This window comes from Gossypium hirsutum, chromosome A06, assembly GCF_007990345.1.
Source record: "Gossypium hirsutum isolate 1008001.06 chromosome A06, Gossypium_hirsutum_v2.1, whole genome shotgun sequence".
NCBI lineage: Eukaryota > Viridiplantae > Streptophyta > Magnoliopsida > Malvales > Malvaceae > Gossypium > Gossypium hirsutum.
In genome coordinates this window covers 336,764-361,587 of record NC_053429.1, presented here as the reverse complement: position 1 = coordinate 361,587, position 24,824 = coordinate 336,764, and the positions used below count along the sequence as shown (strand labels likewise).

The window sequence follows — 24,824 nt, the reverse complement described above, 5'->3', positions numbered from 1 at the left end:
GAAATTGATTTCGAAACTGAATTCAATTTAAATTTAAAATCGAACTTATTTAAAATAAGTGGATCAAAATTGAAACACGTATGTAAAATTTAAGAGGGATATTTTTTTTCCTTTTCTTTTTTAATATATTAGATCCAAGTTTTTCATAATATAAATATATGTATATGTTAACGATAATTTTGCCTGTTAGCTATAATGTCAATTGCAACTTGAAGAATAACTGTCAGTATGATAAATTTTACCTTATATGAATTGACATATTTTTTAATAAAGTTGTTTGGACCTTTAATTGTTGAATCTTGAAGAGTGATAGCAGCTCGTTTGTGATGATCATATGAACGAGAATTAAGGAATTAATTAAATACTTTCAAAACAATTCATGTTCCTTTAAATAGAAGACCGATTCTTAAAGAGAGTTTAATACTAAGAAGATTTCAATCATTATGGAGATAATTAAAGATAAGTTGAAGATCTTTTTAGATGACTATTTTAGTAGAACGAGTGATTGAAATTGATTGTAATTTAACAAGCTTTATTGGTGTTTATATATGCACAACTTGTTAAGGTAAATTGTATGCACTAAGAGCACTTTATTTGTTCACAGAGGAACTATTTCATAAGTGTAGAATTTTGTAAGTAAACTAAATTGAGTTAATCAGGGGGAGTTAACTAGATTGAATATGTTGAATCAACTCTCTTGACAAAGTCATGCAGACGTAGAAAGTTTTCATGAACAAATTTTTAGTTTTCATCTTTATTTTTTCTGTACAGTAGTCAATTTATTCAATTACAGCTCAAAATGTATTTAGATATAAACATCTAATAGGCAATAAGTCCATGAACTTTTAATATAAAACTCGATATAGTATTTTAAATATGTTTCACGTTAGATACAATTTACCATTTAATTCTCAAGCTGATGGCTAAACTCGTCGAAGAGCTTAATTAATACAACATGAGACTTTAAGGACTCGATTAAATCATTTTAAATATTGAAGACTAATTTTAAAATTGGACCATCAGTTGTGGACCCTTGAAGTATTTACCCTATCCACTAGTATATAATTTTGGATTTTGACAAATCAATTTAAGGAAAGAAGAAAGTCAAATTCTCCTATTAGTTTAGGTACCATTTCAATCCTAGCTCAGGCTATAGTTTTTAAAATTTTACTATTTTTCACATTACACTTATAAAGAAAAACACGTTATTATAGTTAATAGATTTAATGAGTATTGTTCTACAATTTACACATAATACATGACTAATAGCGAAATTTGACTTAGCATATTTAACTACTACAATTTTAGTTAAGGTTGAAATTTTAAAGTTTGAAAAATATGGAATTAAAATTGACCAAATTAGAGTGTATGAATTAAATACGCCATAATACAGGGACTAATTAGAGAATTTGGGAAGAAAAAAATTATGGGTGTTATGGCCATTAGGCTCCTTGTGTCAATACGGATATCTTGGGAATCATCAAAGCCGAAGAATAAAAATAAATGATTCAAGCTCACAAAAAAGGAGAAAGTAAATGTGGGGGTTTTGCTTGGTTGGATTTGGCTGGCTTTGATACCCTTATTTCTATATCTTAATCCCAAAATAGTTTCATTATCTTTTTCTCTCTCATGTCATACACTATAGAATCTATGGCACTTTAAGCCAATGGAAATTATTTTTAGAATCGAAGATTCTCCTCTCCATTCACCGTCCAAATTTTTATTCCGTCTCAAAAGCTAGAATCAAATTATAGTTTTTAGAGCGTGTGTGTGTATATGTATGATGAATGGTAACATAATAAAGGCAGCAAAAGTTTATGGTTTTCTTTTGGATTAAAAATTGAAAGGGTTGGGTGCAGTGGTAAAACTATTATATTTTAAAAGAGAATGTAGAATTCAACTTTTAAAATGAAATTGATTAAAAAAAGTAGTCTCGAACTTTAAATATAGATTGTAAAACGAATATAAAAATATTTTAAAAATAGTTAAACTAAATATAAGTTGATAATGATATTTGGTAAAAGTTTTATGGAGGAGGTTCTTATAGTCAAAATCGGATTATATTTTATTTCTTTTATTCAAAAAAACGAATAAATTGATCCATAAACGTTAGATTAAAGAGTAAATTAATTTTTTTATTAAAATTTTATTCATTATTACTAAATAACTAAATAATTATATGTAATATGTGTATTGACACATAAAAATCAACTTTTAAACTGTAAAATAAACAAAAGATTAATTAACTCTTTTTTTTGGATAATTAACTCTTAATATAAAAGCATCATGCGAGTATCACTTTTAACTGTAAAAAAAGAGGAATGTGGCAGATTGTACGTGATAGTGCAACTCCTATCTGTACTGTCTGGTTCTTTCGGTTGCACGTTTTACGACTTTCTATGTAAAAAATGTGCAGCACGTAATGATGTCGTTTCCACCGTGCACGTACGGCTCATCACCGTTTCTGCCAATCGAGTGCCTAGCTAAACCATATGAAGTAATATATTCCTTACATAATAACTACTCATTTTGGTTCTAGACATCTAAATTTTTTTGAGTGGTGGGATAATTTTAGCTTGATTAATTTGGTTTTTGGGTTAGAGGTTTGGATTTCTTCAAATTTATATTAATTTTAGATTTAGATTTTGGAGTTGAATTTTATTCTTAAATTAAAGTGGGTTAAATTTAAATTTAAATTGATCGACTTAAATTTTTAAGTTTCAATCAAATATTTATTAGCATCTTTTTTGATAACTTTTTGGACTTTTCTTATATTAATTTGAGGATTTTACGAAACAATTTTATTGGGTTGAATAATGTTGAAATTAAGTTAAAAGATTTTTTTATTTGGATATTTTTATTGTGATCAAATTTCCTTAATTGAAGGGATATTATTTTCAAAAGAAGTTTCTTGCTATAAGATTTATGTTATTTTGATTTCATATTAAAAATTTATCCAAGCTAATTTCAAATTTGAAGTTCACATTGATTGAAGAATTGACAAGCCAATATATGTCAATTTAAATAAAGGCTTGTTATTATAATAAGTACGATATTGAAAGCACTTGTTCTTTGTAAGGAGCTTATATTAGTACAAAAGCATAGTAAAAAAAATGTTCTTCATATTCAATTTGTAACTAAGTTTCTAGGAAAAAGTCTTAGTGGGGAGAGTTAATGTATAAGAGTGAGATTGCAACTTAATGAGTGAATTAAGTAATCAAATTCTTAGTAAAGCTTCCAAGGAAAAGTCTTAATACGAAAGCATTTTACATACTGCAGATTAATAATGGATTACTCTTTGGATAAGGCCTCGCAGATGTAAAAACTTTTTTTGAACAAGTAATCAATTTTTGTGTCCATATCTAATTTACTCTTCCAATTGTTAACGCTTGTTGCAACATATAGGAAAATTCAACGAAGTCTCATATTTATTAATTAATGTCTAAGGCCGAAGCCAGAAAATTTTATTAAGGATCAGAATTAAGTAGTATATTTTCACGATAGTAAAAATACAATTTCACCATTTCAATAGCTTATATCTTTATAATTTTTAAAGGATTAAGTTAAATTTTATCATTTTGAGGATCAAAGTGCAATTTTACCATTACTAATTTAATTTTTTTTATAAATTATGAAGGAGCCTAAAAGGAAATTCCCATTTTAAAGGGCTTGGGGCCCTTGCCAACCCCTGGCCCCACTCCTATTGATGTCTTTATGATCCCATTTTAATAAAATTCCAACTAGAAGCATACAAGTACTGTAATGAGCCTCCCTGTAGGTATCCGATAATCATGTATGCAAAGGTATAATTGGTAATTTGATAGCAAAAGTAATAAGAAATCCAATATAGAATATTATTTCCAATGTGATAGGATATGATTGATTAGCTAATATTTCAAAATTTAATGTTGATTCATTAGAACTGTATAAATTGAGACACAGAACTCCTATCAATTGAAAAATGGAACCCTAGCAATGTAGAAAATAAATTTTGTAGCCATGTACAAACGTTTCTTTCCCCCCTCCCACATGTATAGAAGTAGATAAACGAGAATTAACTCAAACTCTCACGTGATGAAAAAAAGTAAAAGGTCTTGAAAATAAAATGATCCTATTTGACCACTATACATTGCTAGCATCAGAAAATGAAATAATCACGAATCTTGAGAAACTGACCAAGTTGCCAAAATCGCTAAACATTTTTGTTTAAAGAGAAAATTTGAATTCTATTATATATATACTTTAAAATGCTAAATGCTACTAATAAAAAAGATTATGGTGAAGTACCAATGCTTGTTGAGTTGAGTAATAATGAGTTCAATATCTTTGAAGTAAATCTTAAATTCTAATATGTAGATAGAGAATACAACACACGGATAGCTTTGCCAAATTTAGAATTTTAAGTTGGCTAGATATCAAATTTAATTGGAGCGAAAATCTTTTTAAAAACAATCGAGTGAAATGCACTTATACTATAACGTTGAAGTGGAAGATTATTACTTTTTGATTATTTTCAAAATTTGTCATAATTTTATTTTTTTGTGTTTTTTTAGATTAATTTTTTTCATTGAACCCCGTGTGTTAACTTGATGGTTAGAGTGTTCATAGCCTTAGGTGTGATCTGGGTATGAGTCGTGCTAATCGCGTTGCTGTTAGGACTTTGACCTCTTCTTGTAATTCACCAAAAAAAAAACATTTTTCTTATTTATTAATTAAAAGAACTATTTCATGTTCTTTATTAATTTTGACTACCTAGAATAGTTTTCATAATTAATATATCTCATAAAAAATGAATCTTAATGAAAATGACATTGGGAATGTTAGTGGGTATTAATTACTAAATTAGCAAAAAGAACATTAGTATTAAAAACTAGGGTTTATAATAATCTATAGAACGGTCCATTTCAAGGTGATGAACTTCAATAATTAAAGTAATTATTATCAAAAAAATAATTAAAGTAAATTAAACAAAACTATAGTATCATTAATTTATTAAAGTTTATTGTTGACAAAAGGTTGGCGCCATGCATATATGAAAATTTAATTAATTTTTTATTTTCTGCAAACGAGGAATTGCTGTTCTGATAGTGATAGGAGAAGAGTGAAGACGTGGATCAAAGATTAATTTATATATATATATATTCAAAATTAATTAATGGCTGTTTGGATACTCAATTGGGAAAAAATATTAATTAAATTGCTCCATTTAACTTTTATTTTTCTTTATTAAGTTTGCATGTTGACTAACTAGTATAGTGTAAACTTAATTTCATACTAACATAAATCAAAATAGGGTTAACATAAATCTTAAGTTCACTTTGATATCTGTACCTTCTTTAGTTTACTTTAGTACATGGACTTGTTAATTAGATCCATTTTGATCGTTGAATTTGGAAAATTTAAAAGTTTGATTATGTGGTACTCTGAGATTGTGCCACGTTATATGCCAGCAAACTTTTACACATTTGCCAAATTCAGTCACCAAAATAGACTTAATTGTCAAGTTCAGGTACCACAGTGGACCCAAAAAACAGTACAAGTACCAAATTAGACCTAATTGTCAAATCAAAGACAAACTCTAAGATTGTGCCGCGTCATACGTGATCAAAACTTTACATGCCAAGTTCATGGACCAAAATGGATCTAGTTGTCAAGTTCAAGTATCAAATAGACAAAAAAATGGTACAGGTATCAAATTGGACCTAATTGCTAAATTTGGGGACTAAAAGTTATATTAACCCATACATTTATCAACTGTTGAGATTATTGATTCCATTCTAATTTTGTCAGAAAATAAGAAAATTTTGGTTCTGACACATCTCAATAAAGAAGCTGCACAGTTGCTTCTGTTAAGTGTGTATGTATATAAGTGTGTGTCTATATATATATATATATATTACGAGTTGTTATACTATAGTACCACTACCAATCTGCCACCAAACAAAGAACTTTTCATTAATGTTTCAATGCTTCCAAAATTAGTTCACAGGTTCTTCTGATTTCAAGTAAATTGATTTGTACGATTCAATGGGTTGATTTGTTTTTTAATTTTTTTCCCCTTAGCTCCAACTGGTCACAGCTATTCATTATTGTGTTAATCGAGGGTCGAAATCAAAAATTTTTTGAGGAGTTGAAATGAAATTATAAAATTTAAGGGGCTAAAGTTTAAAAATTGGTTAAAAAGGATTAGATTTAATTATGGAAGGGCCAAAATGAAAATTTTCTATTAACCAAAGAGCTAAAAAGCTTAAATTCAATAATTAATTGTTAAAAGGGTGTAAAATTGAAATACTTTCATAACCTTGCCATAAATGGAGTTTTTTTCTTAGAATAACTAAAGCTTCTTAATTTGTATTAAAAGTGATAAATTGATTTAATTTGATTAATTAGGTGTGACATTTTGTTGTTTGTGAACGACAACTCCACGAAAGAAGTTTGTAATAATGACAAAAAGAGTGTAGTATTAGTACAAATTTTGTCCTAAGAGTATATGTATAGATAGATAGCATTGCCAAGACACCCCTCACGTTTGCATTATCATCTTTGTTAATTTCTCAATCTCGTTATAATAAAAACAAAAAGAATAAAAACAACAACGATAATGCATGATTTATTTATTTTTTTCAATAATTTAGGTTGATATGAATTAAGCAATAAAAAAAAGTGCTAAAGCTTTACAAATTATGTATCTTTGGATTAGTTTGACAATGATTATATCTATTATTTTTTACTATAAATGGTAACTTTCAAATACATTTTGAAGGGGGAAATAGTTCTGAAATTCTAATTTAAAAAATCTCGGATCTCGATTCGTTTGAATTCAATTTGATTAAAAGTAAAAAATCCAAATTTGAAAAGATGTCGATAAAAAAAATCATAAGGGGCCATTATGAATTTTAATAAACTTACTAATAATGTATTGAATAAGAACCAAAAGTATTGAAAGAAAGAACTGTAGATACGGTTTTAGTCTCTATATTAAAATTTCAGATTTAATCTTTACATTTTTATATTATTATTAGTTGATTCAATTTGATAATATTGTCATTATTTTTACCATTAAAAAGATGATGTGAATATTATTTTTCTTGTTACCTGATCACACAACAAAACGAAGCTACATAAAAACCCAATCAACCATGTTTTCATCAACTAAATTCTTGAGGTTGATTCTCTTTAAAAAAAACCCACACTATCACTTTAACAATAACAATTAATTGAATTATCAATTTAGATATACTAATAAAATTATAAAAGTATACGTACCATATTACATCAAATTAAAGTAGAGGGATTAAATGCGAAATTTAACATAATTAGCATAATCATATATATATATTGAAAAAAAGATTACATCAATGTTAACTAGGGAAAAAACAAAGAATCTAAACTAATATATATTCCCTATTATCTTCCCATATTTGTTGTCCTAATTGAAACAAAACAAGTAAGCGAAAATAGTGAACATGTTATGTGATCTATATGCATATATATGATATAGAGAAGATATTATTACAACTTTATGTTTTGACAATCCGTTTGGTTCTCTTGTTTTTTTTGGGTATGGTCTTTGGTTAAAGAACCAAAGCATTTTGTGAATACAAACGAAATAAATGATATGTGATCCTTAAATCCTAGCAAGTGGGGTTTTTCAGTGTGCAAAAACTATGACATTGGGGGGGATGCACCCTACCCTCCCCATAACTTCACGTGAATCCATGAATCCAGACCCCATCTTCACCATTCTAAAGCTATCTGGTTGGAGTAGAGGCCAATTAGTTTTGTTATCGGGAGTTTTCTACGTTTGATCCAAGATGATTTTCTTCTATGAAATTATTTAGGGCGAGGGTTTTCGTTTTGGCTTTCAAATTTTGTTAAAGATCGAATTTGAATTGTAACTTTTTGAGAGAGTTAAAAAAATAATTCTATCATTGTATTAATGTAAAATTTTACAATTTTCAAGAGGTTAAATTATAAATTTTTTTTGTTTTTGGAGAGAGAATAGTAGAATTTTTGTCATTCTATTGTCAATTTATGCATTAGTTTGAATATTGTTCGGAACATACTTAAAACAAAAAATAAATCGAATACATATCTATACTTATCATATAGATAGATTGGTTTTGACTTGTTAAAAAACAGTTAATATAAATAAAACTTACGAGTGCTATTTTTTATATATTTTTAATGTCAAATCAAAATTGTCTTAAGTGTAACTAGTGGGTATTCAACATAAGCTTTTCGATTAATGAAAATTTTACATTTTTGGCATTTTCAAGAAATTATAATTTAATTTAATTTTTTTAACTTTAATTTTTAAAATTTTATAACTTTATCTCGACTCTCACCTTTTAAAAGAAAACTCCTAACTTCGATGCACGTGTTTCAAATATTTTCTTAGTTAAATTTGGATTGATATTCAACACTTAAATTACTGATAGAAAAATTTAATTGATATAATATCTGATAACAATACTTTAAATATTTAATTAGAATAATCTAAAGTTTAAAGATGGGATAGTAGTTTAAGAAAGTAAAAATGAATTAATTAGAAAAAAGGATACGAAAATGATTGATAATTGAAAGAAGGGGGATAAATTAGAAGGGAAGTTAATCGGTGTTTAAAACCAAAGGTGAAAGAGTGATTAGGAAGGGGGTGTTTTGGCAGTTTGTTTGAAGGAAATAAAGAAAAGGAAAGATGGGGTATCCCAGCACATGGGGGCATTGGCCAGATATGGAGAATACAAAATCGTTTGCTTTAGAAGAGAGCTGGATTTTAATATTTATATTAATGTTTTAGCAAACAAAAGCATCTTCAATTGACTCAACCACTTAGAAAAAGCCAGTACCTTTTTTCCGATTTTTTTTTGCATGTGGTGGCTTTATTTTATATATATATATTACTCTGAGATGATTTAATATTGTTCTTGTGATTAAAAAGTGTTTAAAGATTGATTCAACCTTAATTCGATTGGTATAATTATTATTACTAATGCAAGAGGGCGAGTGTTCGAGTGTACTAAAGCGCATTATCATCTTATTTGTGGGTTGAGGAAGGGTTATAAGTAGTTCTAAATAGTATGCCAAAAGAAACAAATATAATCAGAACCTAAATTTTATTTAGCAGAGACAACGTTCAGAATTTTATATTAAAAATGCTTAAATTAAATTATCAATTTTTCAAAAGGATTAAAAATATAAATTTTTTTCATTTAATCGCAATTTTAAAAAGGCTTAAATTGAATCTTTCAATTGTGGAAAGGCCTAAAAAGCAATTTACCCATTCAGTCTGTTGGTAAAGGCTGAAGTCTTGGGATTTTGAGCGTCATGCTCTCTCTCGAATTATTTTGATTTAAGTCTCACTATGTGTAGACCCTATTAAGATATATTTCGATTTTCAATCTATTGTATTTTTATATTGAGTTGATTCTAGTTCTAGTTCTAGTTCATTATATTACACTGAAAAGTGATGAATATTAATATTATATGATAAAATAAAATATATTTTAAAATACTTTACAACTTATATAAATTATTTGTAAAATTTTAATTTGTGGCTTATTGAAAAAGTGTTCACCTCCTTAAAAAATAATTTGAGTTCTAATTATCGTTGTAGCAAATATATATAAATATTACAAAAAATGAAAATGTTCGATATTTACAGTTTAACACTAATTCAAAATGTCTAATGTAAATTATTGTCACGCATACATTAAAAATAAGTATCCTTATAACTCGAACTCATAACATAAATTATAAAGTGAACACTAATCAAACGTTAATTATATGTCATTCAATCCACATTGAAGAGAGTTTAGGGCATAAAATTACTTTTTGTTTACTTATAATTATAATTTTTTTAGGCATGATTAAAATCCAACCAAAACAATAAAGTTGAATGCAAGGACGACGCAAAGAAGGCAGGCAGGAGCTTGTCCCCTTCTTCAATGGCAAAGTTATTATTAAAATTTTAAGTAACAAATATATAAAAAAATAAAATTATATTTTAATCCCTTTAAAATTTAAAATTTTAATTTTGACCTTAAAATAAACTTCTGACTTCACCCTGGTTGATGGGATTGGAATGAAACACTTTTAAGTTTGTAACTTGATTTAGGGTTTACTTGAGAAGCGCTCATAGTGGCTTAATTGCACAAAAATTAATGTGGCGCTCATGGTTTAACGTTTTAAATTATGTACCTCAGTCAATAATATTTTTTAAACTTAGAAATAATCAAAGTTGAAAATTCCTTACTTACACATTAGTCAAAGCTTGATTTACCGTTTGATTTGCAGAAGCCCACATGGTAATGGGCAGAATATGTGGTAATTGGTTTTTTTTTATTATTATTATATTTCACTGTCAGATCTAGTTAAAAGGAAAGAGTAAAACAAATAGTGTGTGAAATCTTAATTTATTGGTTTTTAATACTACCCACAACACAACCTGTGTTTAACATGCAATTTGAAATAGATTTTAATAAACATGGATCTACTTGGGAGATGAGACATAATTGCTTAACACATTTTTATTATCATCTTAGTTAAGCATGCTTTTATCAATGTAATAAATTCTAAAAGTTATAATTTTAAATATCCAGTTCATGATTTTTGGATAGATTTTCTCTTTAACTAATCGATCTAGTTTCGACAATCATGGTTCATTCAATGACTACTTTTTAATGATCAATGTATTTTTAAGATAATGTTTTTCTTTGTTATTCATTATTCTCTTATCTTTTGAATTAAATTACTCAATTTTAAATCAAAACAAAAAATTTAATTCGATGAACTTAAATTTAAAATTGATTTATCGTAAAAGACTATCAACCTGATCTTGTTCAATCTAAACTAATAAATAATTCAAACCTAAAATCAATTAAACCAAAATTATCTTAACGTGAGCCGATAAACTCAAAATAGCTCGAATTTCAAATAAGAAAATTCAAAAACATGATTTAAACATTATTCAATTTACCCCTTTTATTTTTGTCACATTTATTTAATCATATTAATTATTCATTGTATAATCCATACAGTTTGCCGAAAGACATTTGGGACTTTTTAATCGTAATTTTCTCAAACTTTATGGGTACTTTCATACCCTTTCTTCTATAAAACCATATTCCCTCCTAGTTTCTTAAATTCCTCTCTAAAGATCCATTTTTTTCTCGATTCTCAAAGCAAAGCCAAAAAAAAAATAAAAAAAATCAAAGCTTTTTTTTTTTGTGGGTGTTTTAGTCTAACCGGAAAAAAAATGTCGTCGTCGGCGGGACTTGGAAAATGCAGCAAGATCCGCCACATTGTGAGGCTCCGACAAATGCTGCGGCGGTGGAGGAACAAGGCTCGCATGTCGGCCAGTCGTATCCCGTCTGATGTTCCGGCGGGACATGTGGCGGTCACAGTGGGGACTAGTTGCCGGAGGTTCGTCGTGAGGGCGACGTACTTGAACCATCCCGTGTTTAGGAAACTCCTCATCCAAGCCGAAGAAGAGTACGGATTCACTAACCAAGGCCCATTGGCGATCCCCTGCGACGAGACGGTATTCGAGGAAGTGATCCGGTTCATTTCCCGGTCGGAGTCGGGTAAATCCGCCGCCGCTAAGTTCGTCAACATCGAGGGTAACTGTCACGTCGGAATGTGGAGTAATAAGCTCGATTTGTGGACCGAATCTCGACCGTTACTCAATGGGTTGGCTGAAAAAACAATTTGGTAAATAAAAAAAATACAGTGGAAAGTGAAAAAAAGAAGGAAACTTTGATTCTTACCCGACCGTGTTAGCTCAAGTCAAGTGAGTAATCAACGAGTTGGCCGAGTTGAGGAGGTTCATACTTAATACTAATTCATGGGTTTTACTTACCACTGTAAAAAAAAGGTAGGTTGGTTATTTTACTTCTTTTTTTTTCCATAATTGAGGGAGGAGGGGGGTAAAAGTTTAAAACGTGTTGAGTCAATGGAGATGGCTGAAAAGGTGGGTGAGTGATCCGCCGAGTCGTCCCGCGTTCGGATGCAGACTTTGACACACGTGAAAATTCACTGCTGTAAATTCCGTGATTGAGGAGGAAAAAAAAAATTGTAGAGATTATATAATATATTTTCCAATCAATGATATTTAATTATTTTCCATTATTGGACCGTTTATTCATTTTATTTAATTTTGAACAATATAATGTAATCGAGAATTACAAAGTACATGATGGTAGCGGTTTTGGGAGTTATGATGGTACCCCACCCACCCACGTGAAACAATGTCACTTTCATCCATTTTTTATGTTCATATAAATTTTAATATATCAACAATTTACATTTTAAGATCATTAATATATTTTATTTTTTGAGTAAATATTATATAAATACTACATTGAAAAAAGAAATATAATTCAAGTACCAAAATACGTATTAATCTTATATAAAATATGAAATGATAAAAGAAATTATGAAAGAGAGACACAATTATCTTAAATATAATTATAACTAACAAATATATACAATTTTGAATATTATTATTTCTCCTTTTACTCCAAATTAAACAAATTTATGCTCAATGATTTTGCATTTTTATTAAACAATTTTATTATTAATTTAAAATTTTATAAATTATAAATAGAAATTTTTTCATTTCAGGGGCAAAGTCTTGCCAGTTCCCTTGACTCCGTAACTAATAATAATTATGATGCACTCATAATATTAATAAAAAATTTTATGTAAATTGTATATAAAAAATAATTTAGGGTTTAATTGAAATTATAAAGTTGAATACCGGTGTTTTAGGTTTAAATGTGTATTTTCTAGATTTATTTTGTGTTTAAATTGGTTTTTATAGATTTTATATAGGTAAATTAATATTCTCTCATAATAATATGGGTAAACCACTAAAATAGTTATTTTTGTTTGCCTCAGGTTACATTTTAATCATTTATGTTTGAAATATTATGTTTTAGTCATTTACGTTATCGCGTTGTAACCTTTTAGTCAATGAGTTGTTAATTGTTGTTAACGATGTAACGATAAGCTTATGTGGCACGTTAAATCGTCATTTCAAACAAAAATTTAGGTTAAATTATACAATCAACCACCATATTTTTTCGTTTTGAGCAACTTAAATTTTTTTCTTTTATGTTTTTTAACTTTCCTTTTTTTTTCTCTTTATTTTCCATTTTGTTCTGTTTCTTACTCTGTTTTCCTTCATTCTCTATTTCTTTTAACATACTTTTTCTATGTTTTCTATTTGTTAAAACCAATCCCTATACTTTTATTTTTTTGAACAATTTATTTTTTTTGAGTGAGGTAAGCTTGTAGACTAGTTTTAACAAATAGAAAACATAGAAAAACTACGTTAAAAGAAATAAAGAATGGAGGAAAACAGAAAGAGAACCAGAAGAGAATGGAAAATAACATAAAAGAAAAAAATTACTCAAAATGAAAAAATATATGGACCAATTGTAGGATTTAACCTAAAATTTCCGTTTGAAATGATGATTTAATACCACATTAACTTACTATTACACCGTTAACGGTAATAAATGGCTCAGTGACTAAAATATTACATCATAATAATATAAGTGACTAAAACGTAACATTTTAAACATAAGTGACTATTTTAATAGTTTACCTTAATAATATTTATTACTATACGAGTGAAAGAAAGAAAAAAATTATGATTATTGGTCAGATAATTAAAAATGTAAATAATTTAATTAATTTTATTATATAAACTCAATCAAATACTTTATTTATAATATATATGTATAACAATAATCATTTAATATATCAATAGTCGAATCTTTTAATCAGATAACCAAAATTAAACAATTGTCGTATATTTTTGTCAAAATTTCAATTAAAAAATATACGATTGCTTTTTAATCTAATTTGTGAAAAAAATTTCAATGCATATATAACAAATAATTATTTATGTATTAATTATTTTTCAATAATTGAGGAGATGCAACTAACTGTGCGGTGAAATTAAGTTAAATCTTTTTCACTTAACCGACAGTTATTCGGTGGTAATTAAGTTAGGTAAAATGTAAATTATCTGGAAATTGTTAATTAAAAGCAACATTTTTTTTCTTCCAAGGATTACGATTTTTTTATTTTATTCGGATTAAAAAATCGTTATGTATTTTTGAATGAACTGATAAATTATATTACGTTCTCAAAAAAAGAATTTATGTTTAAATTTTAGAGACAATAATGAATTTCAAGATACTTGATGTAAAAATATTTTAATTTTACAAACATTTGATATTTATTTTAATTGAGTCTAAAAACTCACACCAAATAATTCACTGTAGATTGATAATTCTGCTGGTAGCCAACAACTTGAAAGTTTATTGATCAACCAATAATAATGGGTAAGGCAATGATGAACACAATTGACTTGATAATTAGCTTGTTCTAATTTAGTTGGCCCCCACCACAGGATTTAGACTAAAAAGAATTAAAAAATGCAAATATTGATTGGAATTAATCAAAATATTCCCATTTCAAAGCTGGCCATTGTTTTCTATATATATATATATATATATATAAAATCAGTGGCTTAGGCTGTTACATACCATATTAAAACACAAAAACTATATACATTGCATGTTCACATTGGTATTATCTGACTTCATTTTCCAATTTCGCAATGCTTCTCATTTGCATTATACCATTGGCCTTTAACCTGATTTTATGTCAGCTTATGATGGCAGAGGCTGAACCCACCACATTGCTGTGATTGCAATGTCAAAATGTTAGCCAGCCATTTGGTCAAAATTGTCCCAAAAAGTCAAAACACATTTTCCCCAAAATTTGTCAAAAAATGGATTAATTTAATCCAACGTCGGATCTTAAATTGGTTCTTAAATTTTAAAAATATCCTTTCATTAATTTATATGTTTAGTCACATGTTAAATGCTAAGTTGAAAAATTAAATTCTTACTACATGTACTTATCCTATGAATTGTCTGTAGGAGTGTAGCTAGGGGAGGCAAGGGCAATAGTCCTCTTGACTAAAGGGTAATTTTCTTTTAAGCCCCTCACAAAATTTCAAACAATCAACTTAATTTGTTTTAGTCTTTAATTAAATGAAAATTTTTATATTTTTGGACTTTCTGCAAATATTAAATATTCCATTTTAAGACTTTTGGCATAAGATTTTTAACTTTGTTCACTCAAATTTTATAATTTTATATCAGCCTCCTAAATAAATTCATAGTTTCATCCCTATCGATGTGTTTAAAGAACAACAAACAATGTCATTAAAATTTAGAAATATCATTTTATTTAACGTGTCACATCTAAATTGTTCATGCAGTAGGTGTCTGTGTTTTGCAATTTCACCCCACATGTTTTAAATATATTTCACAACAATTTTTAATTTAGTATTTAAGTTCAAATTGACAATAAAACCGATGGAATAACTTAATTAATATGATATTAACACTTTTAAAGCTAAAGTAAAAATCAATTTAAGATCTGAGTCATAGTTTAATTAGGCAGAAGTTTTCTTGCTTAAAAATCTTGCTCCATATAAAACCCACAGAGTATAAAAATACAATCTTTGGTGAAAATGACAAAGTTTAGTACTTTAAAAACATGTGAAGATTTTGACTTTGTGTTGTTTTTGCCAAAAAAGAAAAAATGGATGTCTTAATCATTGTTGTTTATGAAGGACCCTATAATTCAAAAGGAATCATGTAGGATTTGTAGGATTAGGGTAGGAGTATAATGAAGGAAGTATAAGAACCAGAGGTAGTGGAGCATTATCACTTTCTTGGGGATGGGATGAAAGTTTTCATCTTCAAAATTTCCAAAGATGGGGTCTTTTCACAGTGGGTTCAAAATTTAGATAAAGATTGGGTTTTTATGGTTAAGTCAAATTTCTGTTGTTTAGGACGGTTTGGTTTTGATTGATTGATTATATAAGTCAGCCATCACAAAAACACACACATACACACACAAAAAAAGGCTACGAACCTATAATTCTCCATCTCAATGATTGTTTGAGTTTGGAAGATAGATATTACTATTTCAAATTTAAATTCGATTTAATATGATTTGTTATAAAAAATTAACAATTTAAAAATGATTTAAATTTAAAATAATTCAAGATAAAAAATTATTCGAGATTAACAACAGGCAATTTAAAATGATTTAAACTCGATATATTCTGAACTAACTCGAAATAATTTGAACTTGATGATTTGAAAAATAATAATCCAAATTTGAAATGACTCAAAAATTTTAAAACTTAAATTGACCTCACCCAAATTGATTTGAATCATCCAATTGAAAAGTCTATCTATCAATTTATTTGTATAGTCCTATACACAAACTTTGAGTGTGAAATGTCAGCAAAATTTTAATTTGGTGCAATGGTATTTGCAACAATTTTTATTTTGATTTAGTTTTACAAATCATCAATACTATTATCTATATTACTTACTGCATGCGCAAATAATTATGGTTACCCAATGTGAAAATAAAATGACGTATTTATTATTTTCAAATATGTATAATTGAATAAAAAAACTAATGTTCATATGTATAGTTACATAAAACGAGCACCGGTTAAAGCCCTTGTTGACACCCCAAAGACCAAGGTTCAGTCTTTGTTATTGTTATCCCCTCTCTCAACTTATAATACATATCATGCATCAAATTATATATTTAATAAAAATTTATGTATAACTTTAATATTTATAGCTAAATAGAATGAGTATGCAATTCTGTTTATGAAGCCCAAAATATAGCTTCTGTCTCTAGTTGAGTTTTAATCTTGAATAAATCCATTAGACAATTATGAGAGGAATCCCACAATCTAGCAATGGGCAAAACAGAAGAGGACCGAGTCCTGGATTTGGGTCAATATGAACAACTTATATTTTGGTCCTTGATAATTTTTAATGGTTGACCCTGACCCAAAACCTAACCCAGTTGGAAAATAAGGCTGCCATTTTGGGTTTCAACTCAAATTGCAAACATAAACAAATATATATATCCATTTAAAGAAGTTATTAATAAAATCAAAATCATAAATAATGGGGATCTGAGTAACTTTAATCGTAATTAATTATTACAAAATATAGTTATAATGGTAACTAAAATATATTCAGACTTAGATAAGAATAAATCTAAATAAAGATCATGTATGATGAGACTTAAACCTGAATAAATCTGGAGAGAACTCGTACGTGTTTTATAGCAAGTAAGACTTGAATATGATATTCAACCTAAACAAATATTAGTATTTAGTCAAGGCATTCATGGTTTTATGTATGACATTAACCCAATACATGGTTGTCTAAGCTCGAGTTAGCTCCAAATATGAATTCTAAAATTTGTCCAATCGCATTCATAATTGTAAATAATCAAATTAAATCCGTTTAAGCCTGTTCATTTTTTTTTAATTTTTTAATAAAAAATGTGTTACTTCTATTTAACCTTTACTAATTTTATGTATATTTCTTGTATTGATTTTTTTAATTTTCACATGAAATTAATTACATAAGAAAACATATTATAGAATTGAAAAATCAAGCTAAGCTTCATCCTTGGATATTGAAGCCTAAGCATTATTTATAGTTTAAACATATTTATGTTTTTGGCTTATTGGTAAAATAAGCCTTTGAATTAAAAAAATCAATTATTCTTTAATTTTTTTTACATCTATTGAGCTCTTGAACAAAATTGATTAAAAGATTATTTGATTAACGTTGATCGTTAATATTTAAGGACAATGTTAATGTGACTGTTAATAGACGTTATGTCAACACTAATTATATTTAAAAAGTTAAAAGAACTTATATAGACATTAAACTTTTCCAAATAACAATACAACCTTCAAACCCAAGTGAGTAATTCAACCTCGAAGAGATACACAAAAATATCAATCACAACTGCCGGTTGTTGAAAAGAAGCAGCTTAAGATAAAGATCAAGAACCTGATATTCTGCTTTGTCATTACTCTTGCAATCAAAACCTCAATCACTACTTTGTGGGACGATGGACAAAACCTGCACCAAATTCTCTAGCTGTTCCATAATATTATATATATAAAAACTCATCCATGGCATGCAAAGGACTTAAATAAAATTATTGGAAGGTTGGTAAACCAAATACATAAATTAAATAGGCTTAATACTTGAGTTTGATTTTTTTTAATGTGGTATCTGTTTTTATTTATGGTTCAATATTTTGGTGTTTGTATTCGATAAAAGTTATACGTGCTGTAGTTGAAAGTAATGGATGTAAATTCATAATCAATTAGTAATATTAGCAATTAGCTTTCATCAAACAACTCTAGAATCTGAATTAAATCACATCTATGAGATTGTATTTGAAAAATTAAAAAAAATCATAATTAACACTAATTTTACTCTACCAATAAAATCATGAAAAATTTAAACCTAATAATATTAATAATTAACTTTTATCAAATACAAATATTATATTAGACCAAAAACAACATAAATATAAGATTAAAAAAAGTGTTAAACTCCAACAATTAAAAAGTAATAGAAATGGGGTAGTGATAGAGTGGAGCGAGACAAACTCAAAAGGGGAAGCATGTGAATGGTGAACCAACCAAAATGAAATGTGCACCTAAAAGTGTCCTATAAGATTTGTATGCCTGGCCTTTGCATGACAAGGTCCACTGACTTATAAAACCTCCATATACAAAACAACAAATGAAAAATGGTTATGTAATAATAAGGACATGCATGCATGCATGCCCCTTGAGGACATTGGGAATGGGACGAGCTTTGGGTTCTTTTCTGCAATCTGTAGTTCTGGTAATAAAAGACAGTACGTTAGAATGGACCACCTTTCGATCCATATATCTATTTGTTATTGGTTATGTTCTTTTGCAAAAGGGAATCCACAAATTTTTTTTAAGAGGCTGAGATTAAATTATATATTGTTATGAGAGTTAAAATGCAAGTTTATCATTGTATTGACAAATATTTTTATAGTTTTTAAAAAGATTAAATTAAAAGTTTATCATTTCTAAAAGAGCTAAATTATAATTTTATCATATATTTATTTAAAATTTTATAAACATAAAAGTGACTAAAGCTGAAATTTTCCATTTTGAGGGACAGTAAGGGACTTGTATACCCCTTTGCCTTCGCCCTTGTTCTTTTGTTACCTTCTACAATACAAATTATTTTTCAGTTTGGGTATTTGACATACTTTAGTAGCTGCTAAAAAAGAGTCGAGGAAGGTTAAAAATAATTGGCGATGGGGCATAATATGGACCAAGATGTTGCTGTAGTCCATGAGGTGGGTGGGAAATTGATAATGTGGCCCAATTAGTTTTGGCTAATAATTCTAGGAGTAAATCTTAAGATTGTTTGGGCTATTTTCGTAGTTAATTTATAATTTAAGAAGAAGATTTATGGTTTGAAGTTGTTTTTTTATCACATTGGGTTATCGTTGAATAAGAAGACATTTTATAATACGCACCAAGACGAACATTGCACCTAAAGCTGAAATTTTCATCATCGGTTCCTCTTATTTCAATTTTTTGTTATTTTACATTTTCTTTAATTTTACTATTTGATTGAACATTAAATGCTAACTCAAATACGATATAGAACATATTTAAAATGTATGAATTAAATTATAAAACGTATATACCTACTGTATGAACAATTTAAATCTGATATGTCACAAAAAAAGATAAGTAGCCTCCTAAAATTTAATTAGCATTGTCTTAATTTTAATACGTTGGATCCAACTTATTCAGACAATAAATACATACGTATTTATAATTTAATCTATATAACTAAACTAGCAAAAGTATCCGGTTGATATTGAGATTTTAAAGATTTTAACATCTAAATAATAGATTCGAACATTTGATGGCAAAATCTTGGCCTTCCCAGTTCTATTGGTCAAGTGAAAACCCTTTTCACCTTACGACCAAACACAGCTTCAACACTGTTTCATAGTACTGTTTTGAGACCATATGCATAGGTCAATGTAAAAATATTTATACAGTAAAACAAGTTGAAGAATCTTTAGAAATGCCCTATGGCAGCTGCAATCTCTGTCTGTTACATTACCCATAACAAATAATATGTTTTTAAATGTCATGATATTGAGTCACCTCGACAACCAAATCTCCAAAATATGGAAACATATTTATAATAATGGATTCTACTTTTTCTTCCAACAATTTTTTTGGGTTTGAGATTTGTCCATTTACTTGTAGTTACGTTCGACTCTTACTTAAATTTGGAATCCAGAATAAAATTTGAACTCAAGAAATTGTTTAAGAGTAAGGACCTTACCCTTTGACTGAATGAGAAAATTGTCTTTTAATCTCTCTAAAATTTTTAAAGTTAAAATATGTTATAAATCTTCATACTGTTCAAAAAATTAAAATTTAATCCTTATACATTAATTTTCAGGAATTTAATCTTTATACTTTTCAGTTTTCAAAACTCAAGTCTAACTATTAACACTGTTAAATTTTTCTTGTAAAATTTAAGTTCATTACAACTCATTTTTTTCTAATTGCATGGCTACCAAGTGAGATTTTTTTTTATTTCAAAATATCACACTAATAAATTTTAACCAACAAAAATTTAACTGTGTTAACAATTGTATCTAAATTTTAAATTTTAAAAAGTAAAGAGATTAAATTCTTAAAAATAAAAATATAGGGACTAAATTTCAAATTTTCAAAAATTATAGAAACTTATCACATATTTTAACCAAACTAAAACATTCAATTTAAGATTTTAGCCTTTAGTCAAATGGAAAAATCACATTTTTAGCCCTCTGAAAAATTTATAGTCCATTTTAAGCTTTTAACATGATTTTTTTTAGCTTCCACCCTTTAAAATGTTATAATTTTATACTTTTTTTTAATATTTGTACCAACATAAAAAATAAAAATAAAAAAACCAAATTTTTATAGCTTCAACATTTGCCAGCTTCATTGTATTCCTTGAATTGTCCTCTAGCAAGGATTAGATTATTATTTTAATAATGATTTATGATGATTATGATGTTTGAATGTCAATATTTCACTTTTAGCATTTTTTGTAGCTAAAGTAAAGTGGTGTTTAAAAGCATGATTATGATGTTACTATATAGGCACTACTCAACCATGCATTTTTTATCATAATATCTTTGTTTGTCAATGTCAAATTGGTTCAACTTTTAACACATTCAAATCAATCAAATTTAAGGTGGAAATCATTTTTAATTAAATGTAAGTTTACATTTAAAATTTACTCCATCTCACTTATCATTTTTATTTCATAAATTGTAACATTGTTTCAACTTCAAGGATAGATATTAGACAACTGAAATTAAAAAAATAAATAATTATCATTAAATTCAATTTTTATAAACAACAATTTAATGGAGTTAGGAATGGAGGGAAAATAGAGAAAAGGGAAAAGAAAATATAAATATATAATGAAATTTCTGTGTTATGTGCTGGCCTGATAGTTAAAGTGTTCACCACTACAGATTTTGATCAATTGATTTCATGTTGGTTTAAGTAAAATAAGTTAATGCAATTAAAAATGAGAGTAAAATTACCAAAAGCATCAGAATGCGAAAGAAATATAAGATTATCCAAATGTGATAATCACCCTCTAAAAATGTGGTGTTATAGATTCAATGTTTAAAATTCAAATACGAAAATTAAAAAAAAATAATAATGAAACGACGCCTATAACTTAGCTATATATTTATAAATGATAGTGATAAGTGAATAGGTACATAGCTGAAAGTAATCTCATTTTCACTACTTGGTTGTTTTCGAGAATTCGCTTACAAACAATGCCATTGATGATTTGTTTCTACTCAAAACACTATGTGTGAAAAATCCTAAAAGAAAAAGGGTCACCACATTTCCCTTAGTTAGATAAGGGCCCCTTATTTGAGCCTCATAAACACCAACTAGCCCAATGTTTTTTTTTAATCAAACTGATCGTAGAATTGATCAAATCATCGATTTTTAATTCGACTAATTCATATAAAATAAATTATTAAATTTTATATAAATATTATAAAATTTTAAAATTGGGTTCAATCGTCTCATATCGATTAATAAGTCAATCAATTTTTTTTGCCTCTTTTGATAAATACTCTAGCTAGCTCTCAATCCAATTAGTCGACTTGATCTGGTTGAAACAACATTATAGTAATCAGGGGTGAATCTAAAGGGGAGAACCTCAAATGGAAAATTATTATTTAAGTCCCTATAAAATTATGTTTTAATTTCTCAAATATTTATTATTCCATTCTAACCCCTATAAAAAATTTCTAGGTTTACCTGTAATAGTAGCCCTGAGCTAATGATAAAGCCACATATATATATAGTGGCTTAAACTTAGCAATTGTTCTCATATTGATATTTGATTTTTTTTAGTCTAAGTTAGCTCTTGAACTTGATAATTATTGTCACATTGGGGCCTGAACCTTGTTTTGGTAAAAAAAATCTTCAAGAAAGTATTAAGAACTAACTTGGACAAAAAAATGTTCAAGCCCTGACATAAGAACAATTGTCAAGTTCAGAGATTAACTCGAATAAATAAAATTCAAAACCCAATATAGAAACACTTATCAAGTTCAAACCCATAATAATGCATTAGCCTATATATGTACTACTATGTGATTCAATAGCACACAACTAAGTAAAAGGCAATTAACAGTATAGTAAATTATTATGGTATCAATAGGTAGTTGGAAGAAACAGGAGTGAACTTCATCCTCATATAATTTGACAGAATTCAAATATTGGAGTTAACCTTATTAGGATGGTTTTATTTGAATATCACTCAAGCTTGGACATGATTAGTCTCATGTCATAAACAAGTGAAGAACAAAGGAAAAGGAAGGAGAAATAAGGGCTTTGACCTTCCTAAAATGAAAAATTGGTGTCTTAATCCTTCTAAAATTTATAAAATTTTAACTTAACAATAATAAAAGTATAATTTACCCTAAAAAGATATTAGAATTTCGATTTAACCATTTTAAAAATTATCCAAATATAAATTAATAATTACATTTTAACTTTTAATAAATATATATAACTTATTCTCTAACCTAAAAAATTTATGGATTCCGCAATGGTTAAAAAACAAACCTTAATTATTATGGTAACAATAGAATGAGACAAATGTAGTAACAGTTAAAAAGGAAGCAAAGATAATAATAATGATGATGATGATGATGATGATGATGATTCTCGAATTATACAGTGAAAGAAGCATGACCAAAAAGAGAGGAAAAGAAAAAAAGGGAAAAGAAAAGTGGTGGTGACTTGTAGAAATACCGATGGGGAAATGTGGATCGAATCCGAAGAGAAAACCTTTTACTTTTGTGCACTGCCATTGCTATTAAGAAAAATAATAATAAGGGAGTATGGGGAGGAAGGTGGGCTATAGCTGTCATCTTTGTGCCAAAGACTTTTTGAGTACCCAACCCTAGTGGTATGATTGCTGTTCCATTTATTTTTTGGTAATTTATTACAACTCCACTTTTTAAAATTCTTTCGTACAAAGAAAGCAAAGGGTAGAAAATTCCCATCATGCAAAAAAAAAAAAAATCCTTTTCTTATATTCAAATTGTGATTTAGTCCTTTTACTATTTTGAAGTTGCATGGTTGAAGTCCAATTGAATAAATAACTCAACAATTAACTAATTCAAAACATGCTAACTAGGTGACTAACAAATCAGAATAAATATCGGAGAAAGCCTCGATATTTATATAATGTGAGACTCGAACATAGAACTTCAAAATTCTCATAGCTTCAACCTTACTATTGAGTCAATATTTCATTAACTGTTTTATATTAGTATGATATAATTAGATATTTTATTTTTGTATTTCATTAGTTAATCCAAACGGTTAACACACTTCAGTGCTTCAATTAAAATGATAACATAAATTTAAAAAAAAACACCAATTTGAACTCATTATGTTGACATGTTTTTTTTTTTTTGCAAATGTGTCGGAAAAGATATTTTCAATAAAAGAAAATTTGAATTATCATTTTAACCAAATAGTTATCAATGTTAAACTTTTGGATTAATTAATGACATTATAAAAAATAAAATAATTAAATAATATCAAATTAAAATATAAAGAATAAATTTATAATTTAAACATAATATAGGGATCAAAATCAGAATTTAACCAAATAATAATATTGTCTTACTATACTTACTAGTTGTAGTTGTGTATTTCTATTATCTATAGCTTTGGCAACCATTCTCCTCCACTAACCTCTTTCCTTTGGGTGCTCAAAGAAAAGAAAAGAAAAAGCCTAAAATCACTAGTTCACTATCCATCCTCTTCTTTTTTCATCATTGTCAAATACTTTCCCTAATAGTTTTAATAAAATCAAGCACTAAAATAAATAATTATTTCGATCCTAAATAATTAGAAAATTGTATATATATTTTTTACACATTTTTAATAGAAATAAATCACAGTCATACATACCACAAACAAGTAATTTTTACGTCTCAAATCGATGACGTGAACTGTGACACGAACATCTACAACTAACCAGTAGGACATTGAATTTCTCTATTTTATAAATTCAAAATGGACTTTTTTATTATTCATGAATTATCTTATTTTTTAACATTTCATTTCGTTAAAAGAATAACCAAATACGTTTAATTAGTATTTGAGGATATAAGTTGATAGAAAGTAGAATAAATTTAAGTTGGCGTAAACACATTCGCACGCCTTTTCACATGACATGTTTTAGAGATAGTTGCATGTGCAGTTGCAATTAAAAGAAGATATGCAAATCAACCCGATAATGTTCTTATTCCACACTCTATGATGTTCT

General features: G+C 27.5%; 1 protein-coding gene across 1 annotated transcript; it reads left to right on the top strand.

Annotated features, from left to right (window-relative positions):
• The first annotated feature begins 11,018 nt into the window (after positions 1-11,018).
• LOC121230247 (auxin-induced protein 6B) lies at positions 11,019-12,126 on the top strand. Its single transcript, XM_041114719.1, has one exon. It carries the CDS (start codon positions 11,258-11,260, stop codon positions 11,714-11,716), a length of 459 nt encoding a protein of 152 aa, XP_040970653.1. The 5' UTR covers positions 11,019-11,257; the 3' UTR covers positions 11,717-12,126.
• The last annotated feature ends 12,698 nt before the right edge of the window (positions 12,127-24,824 follow it).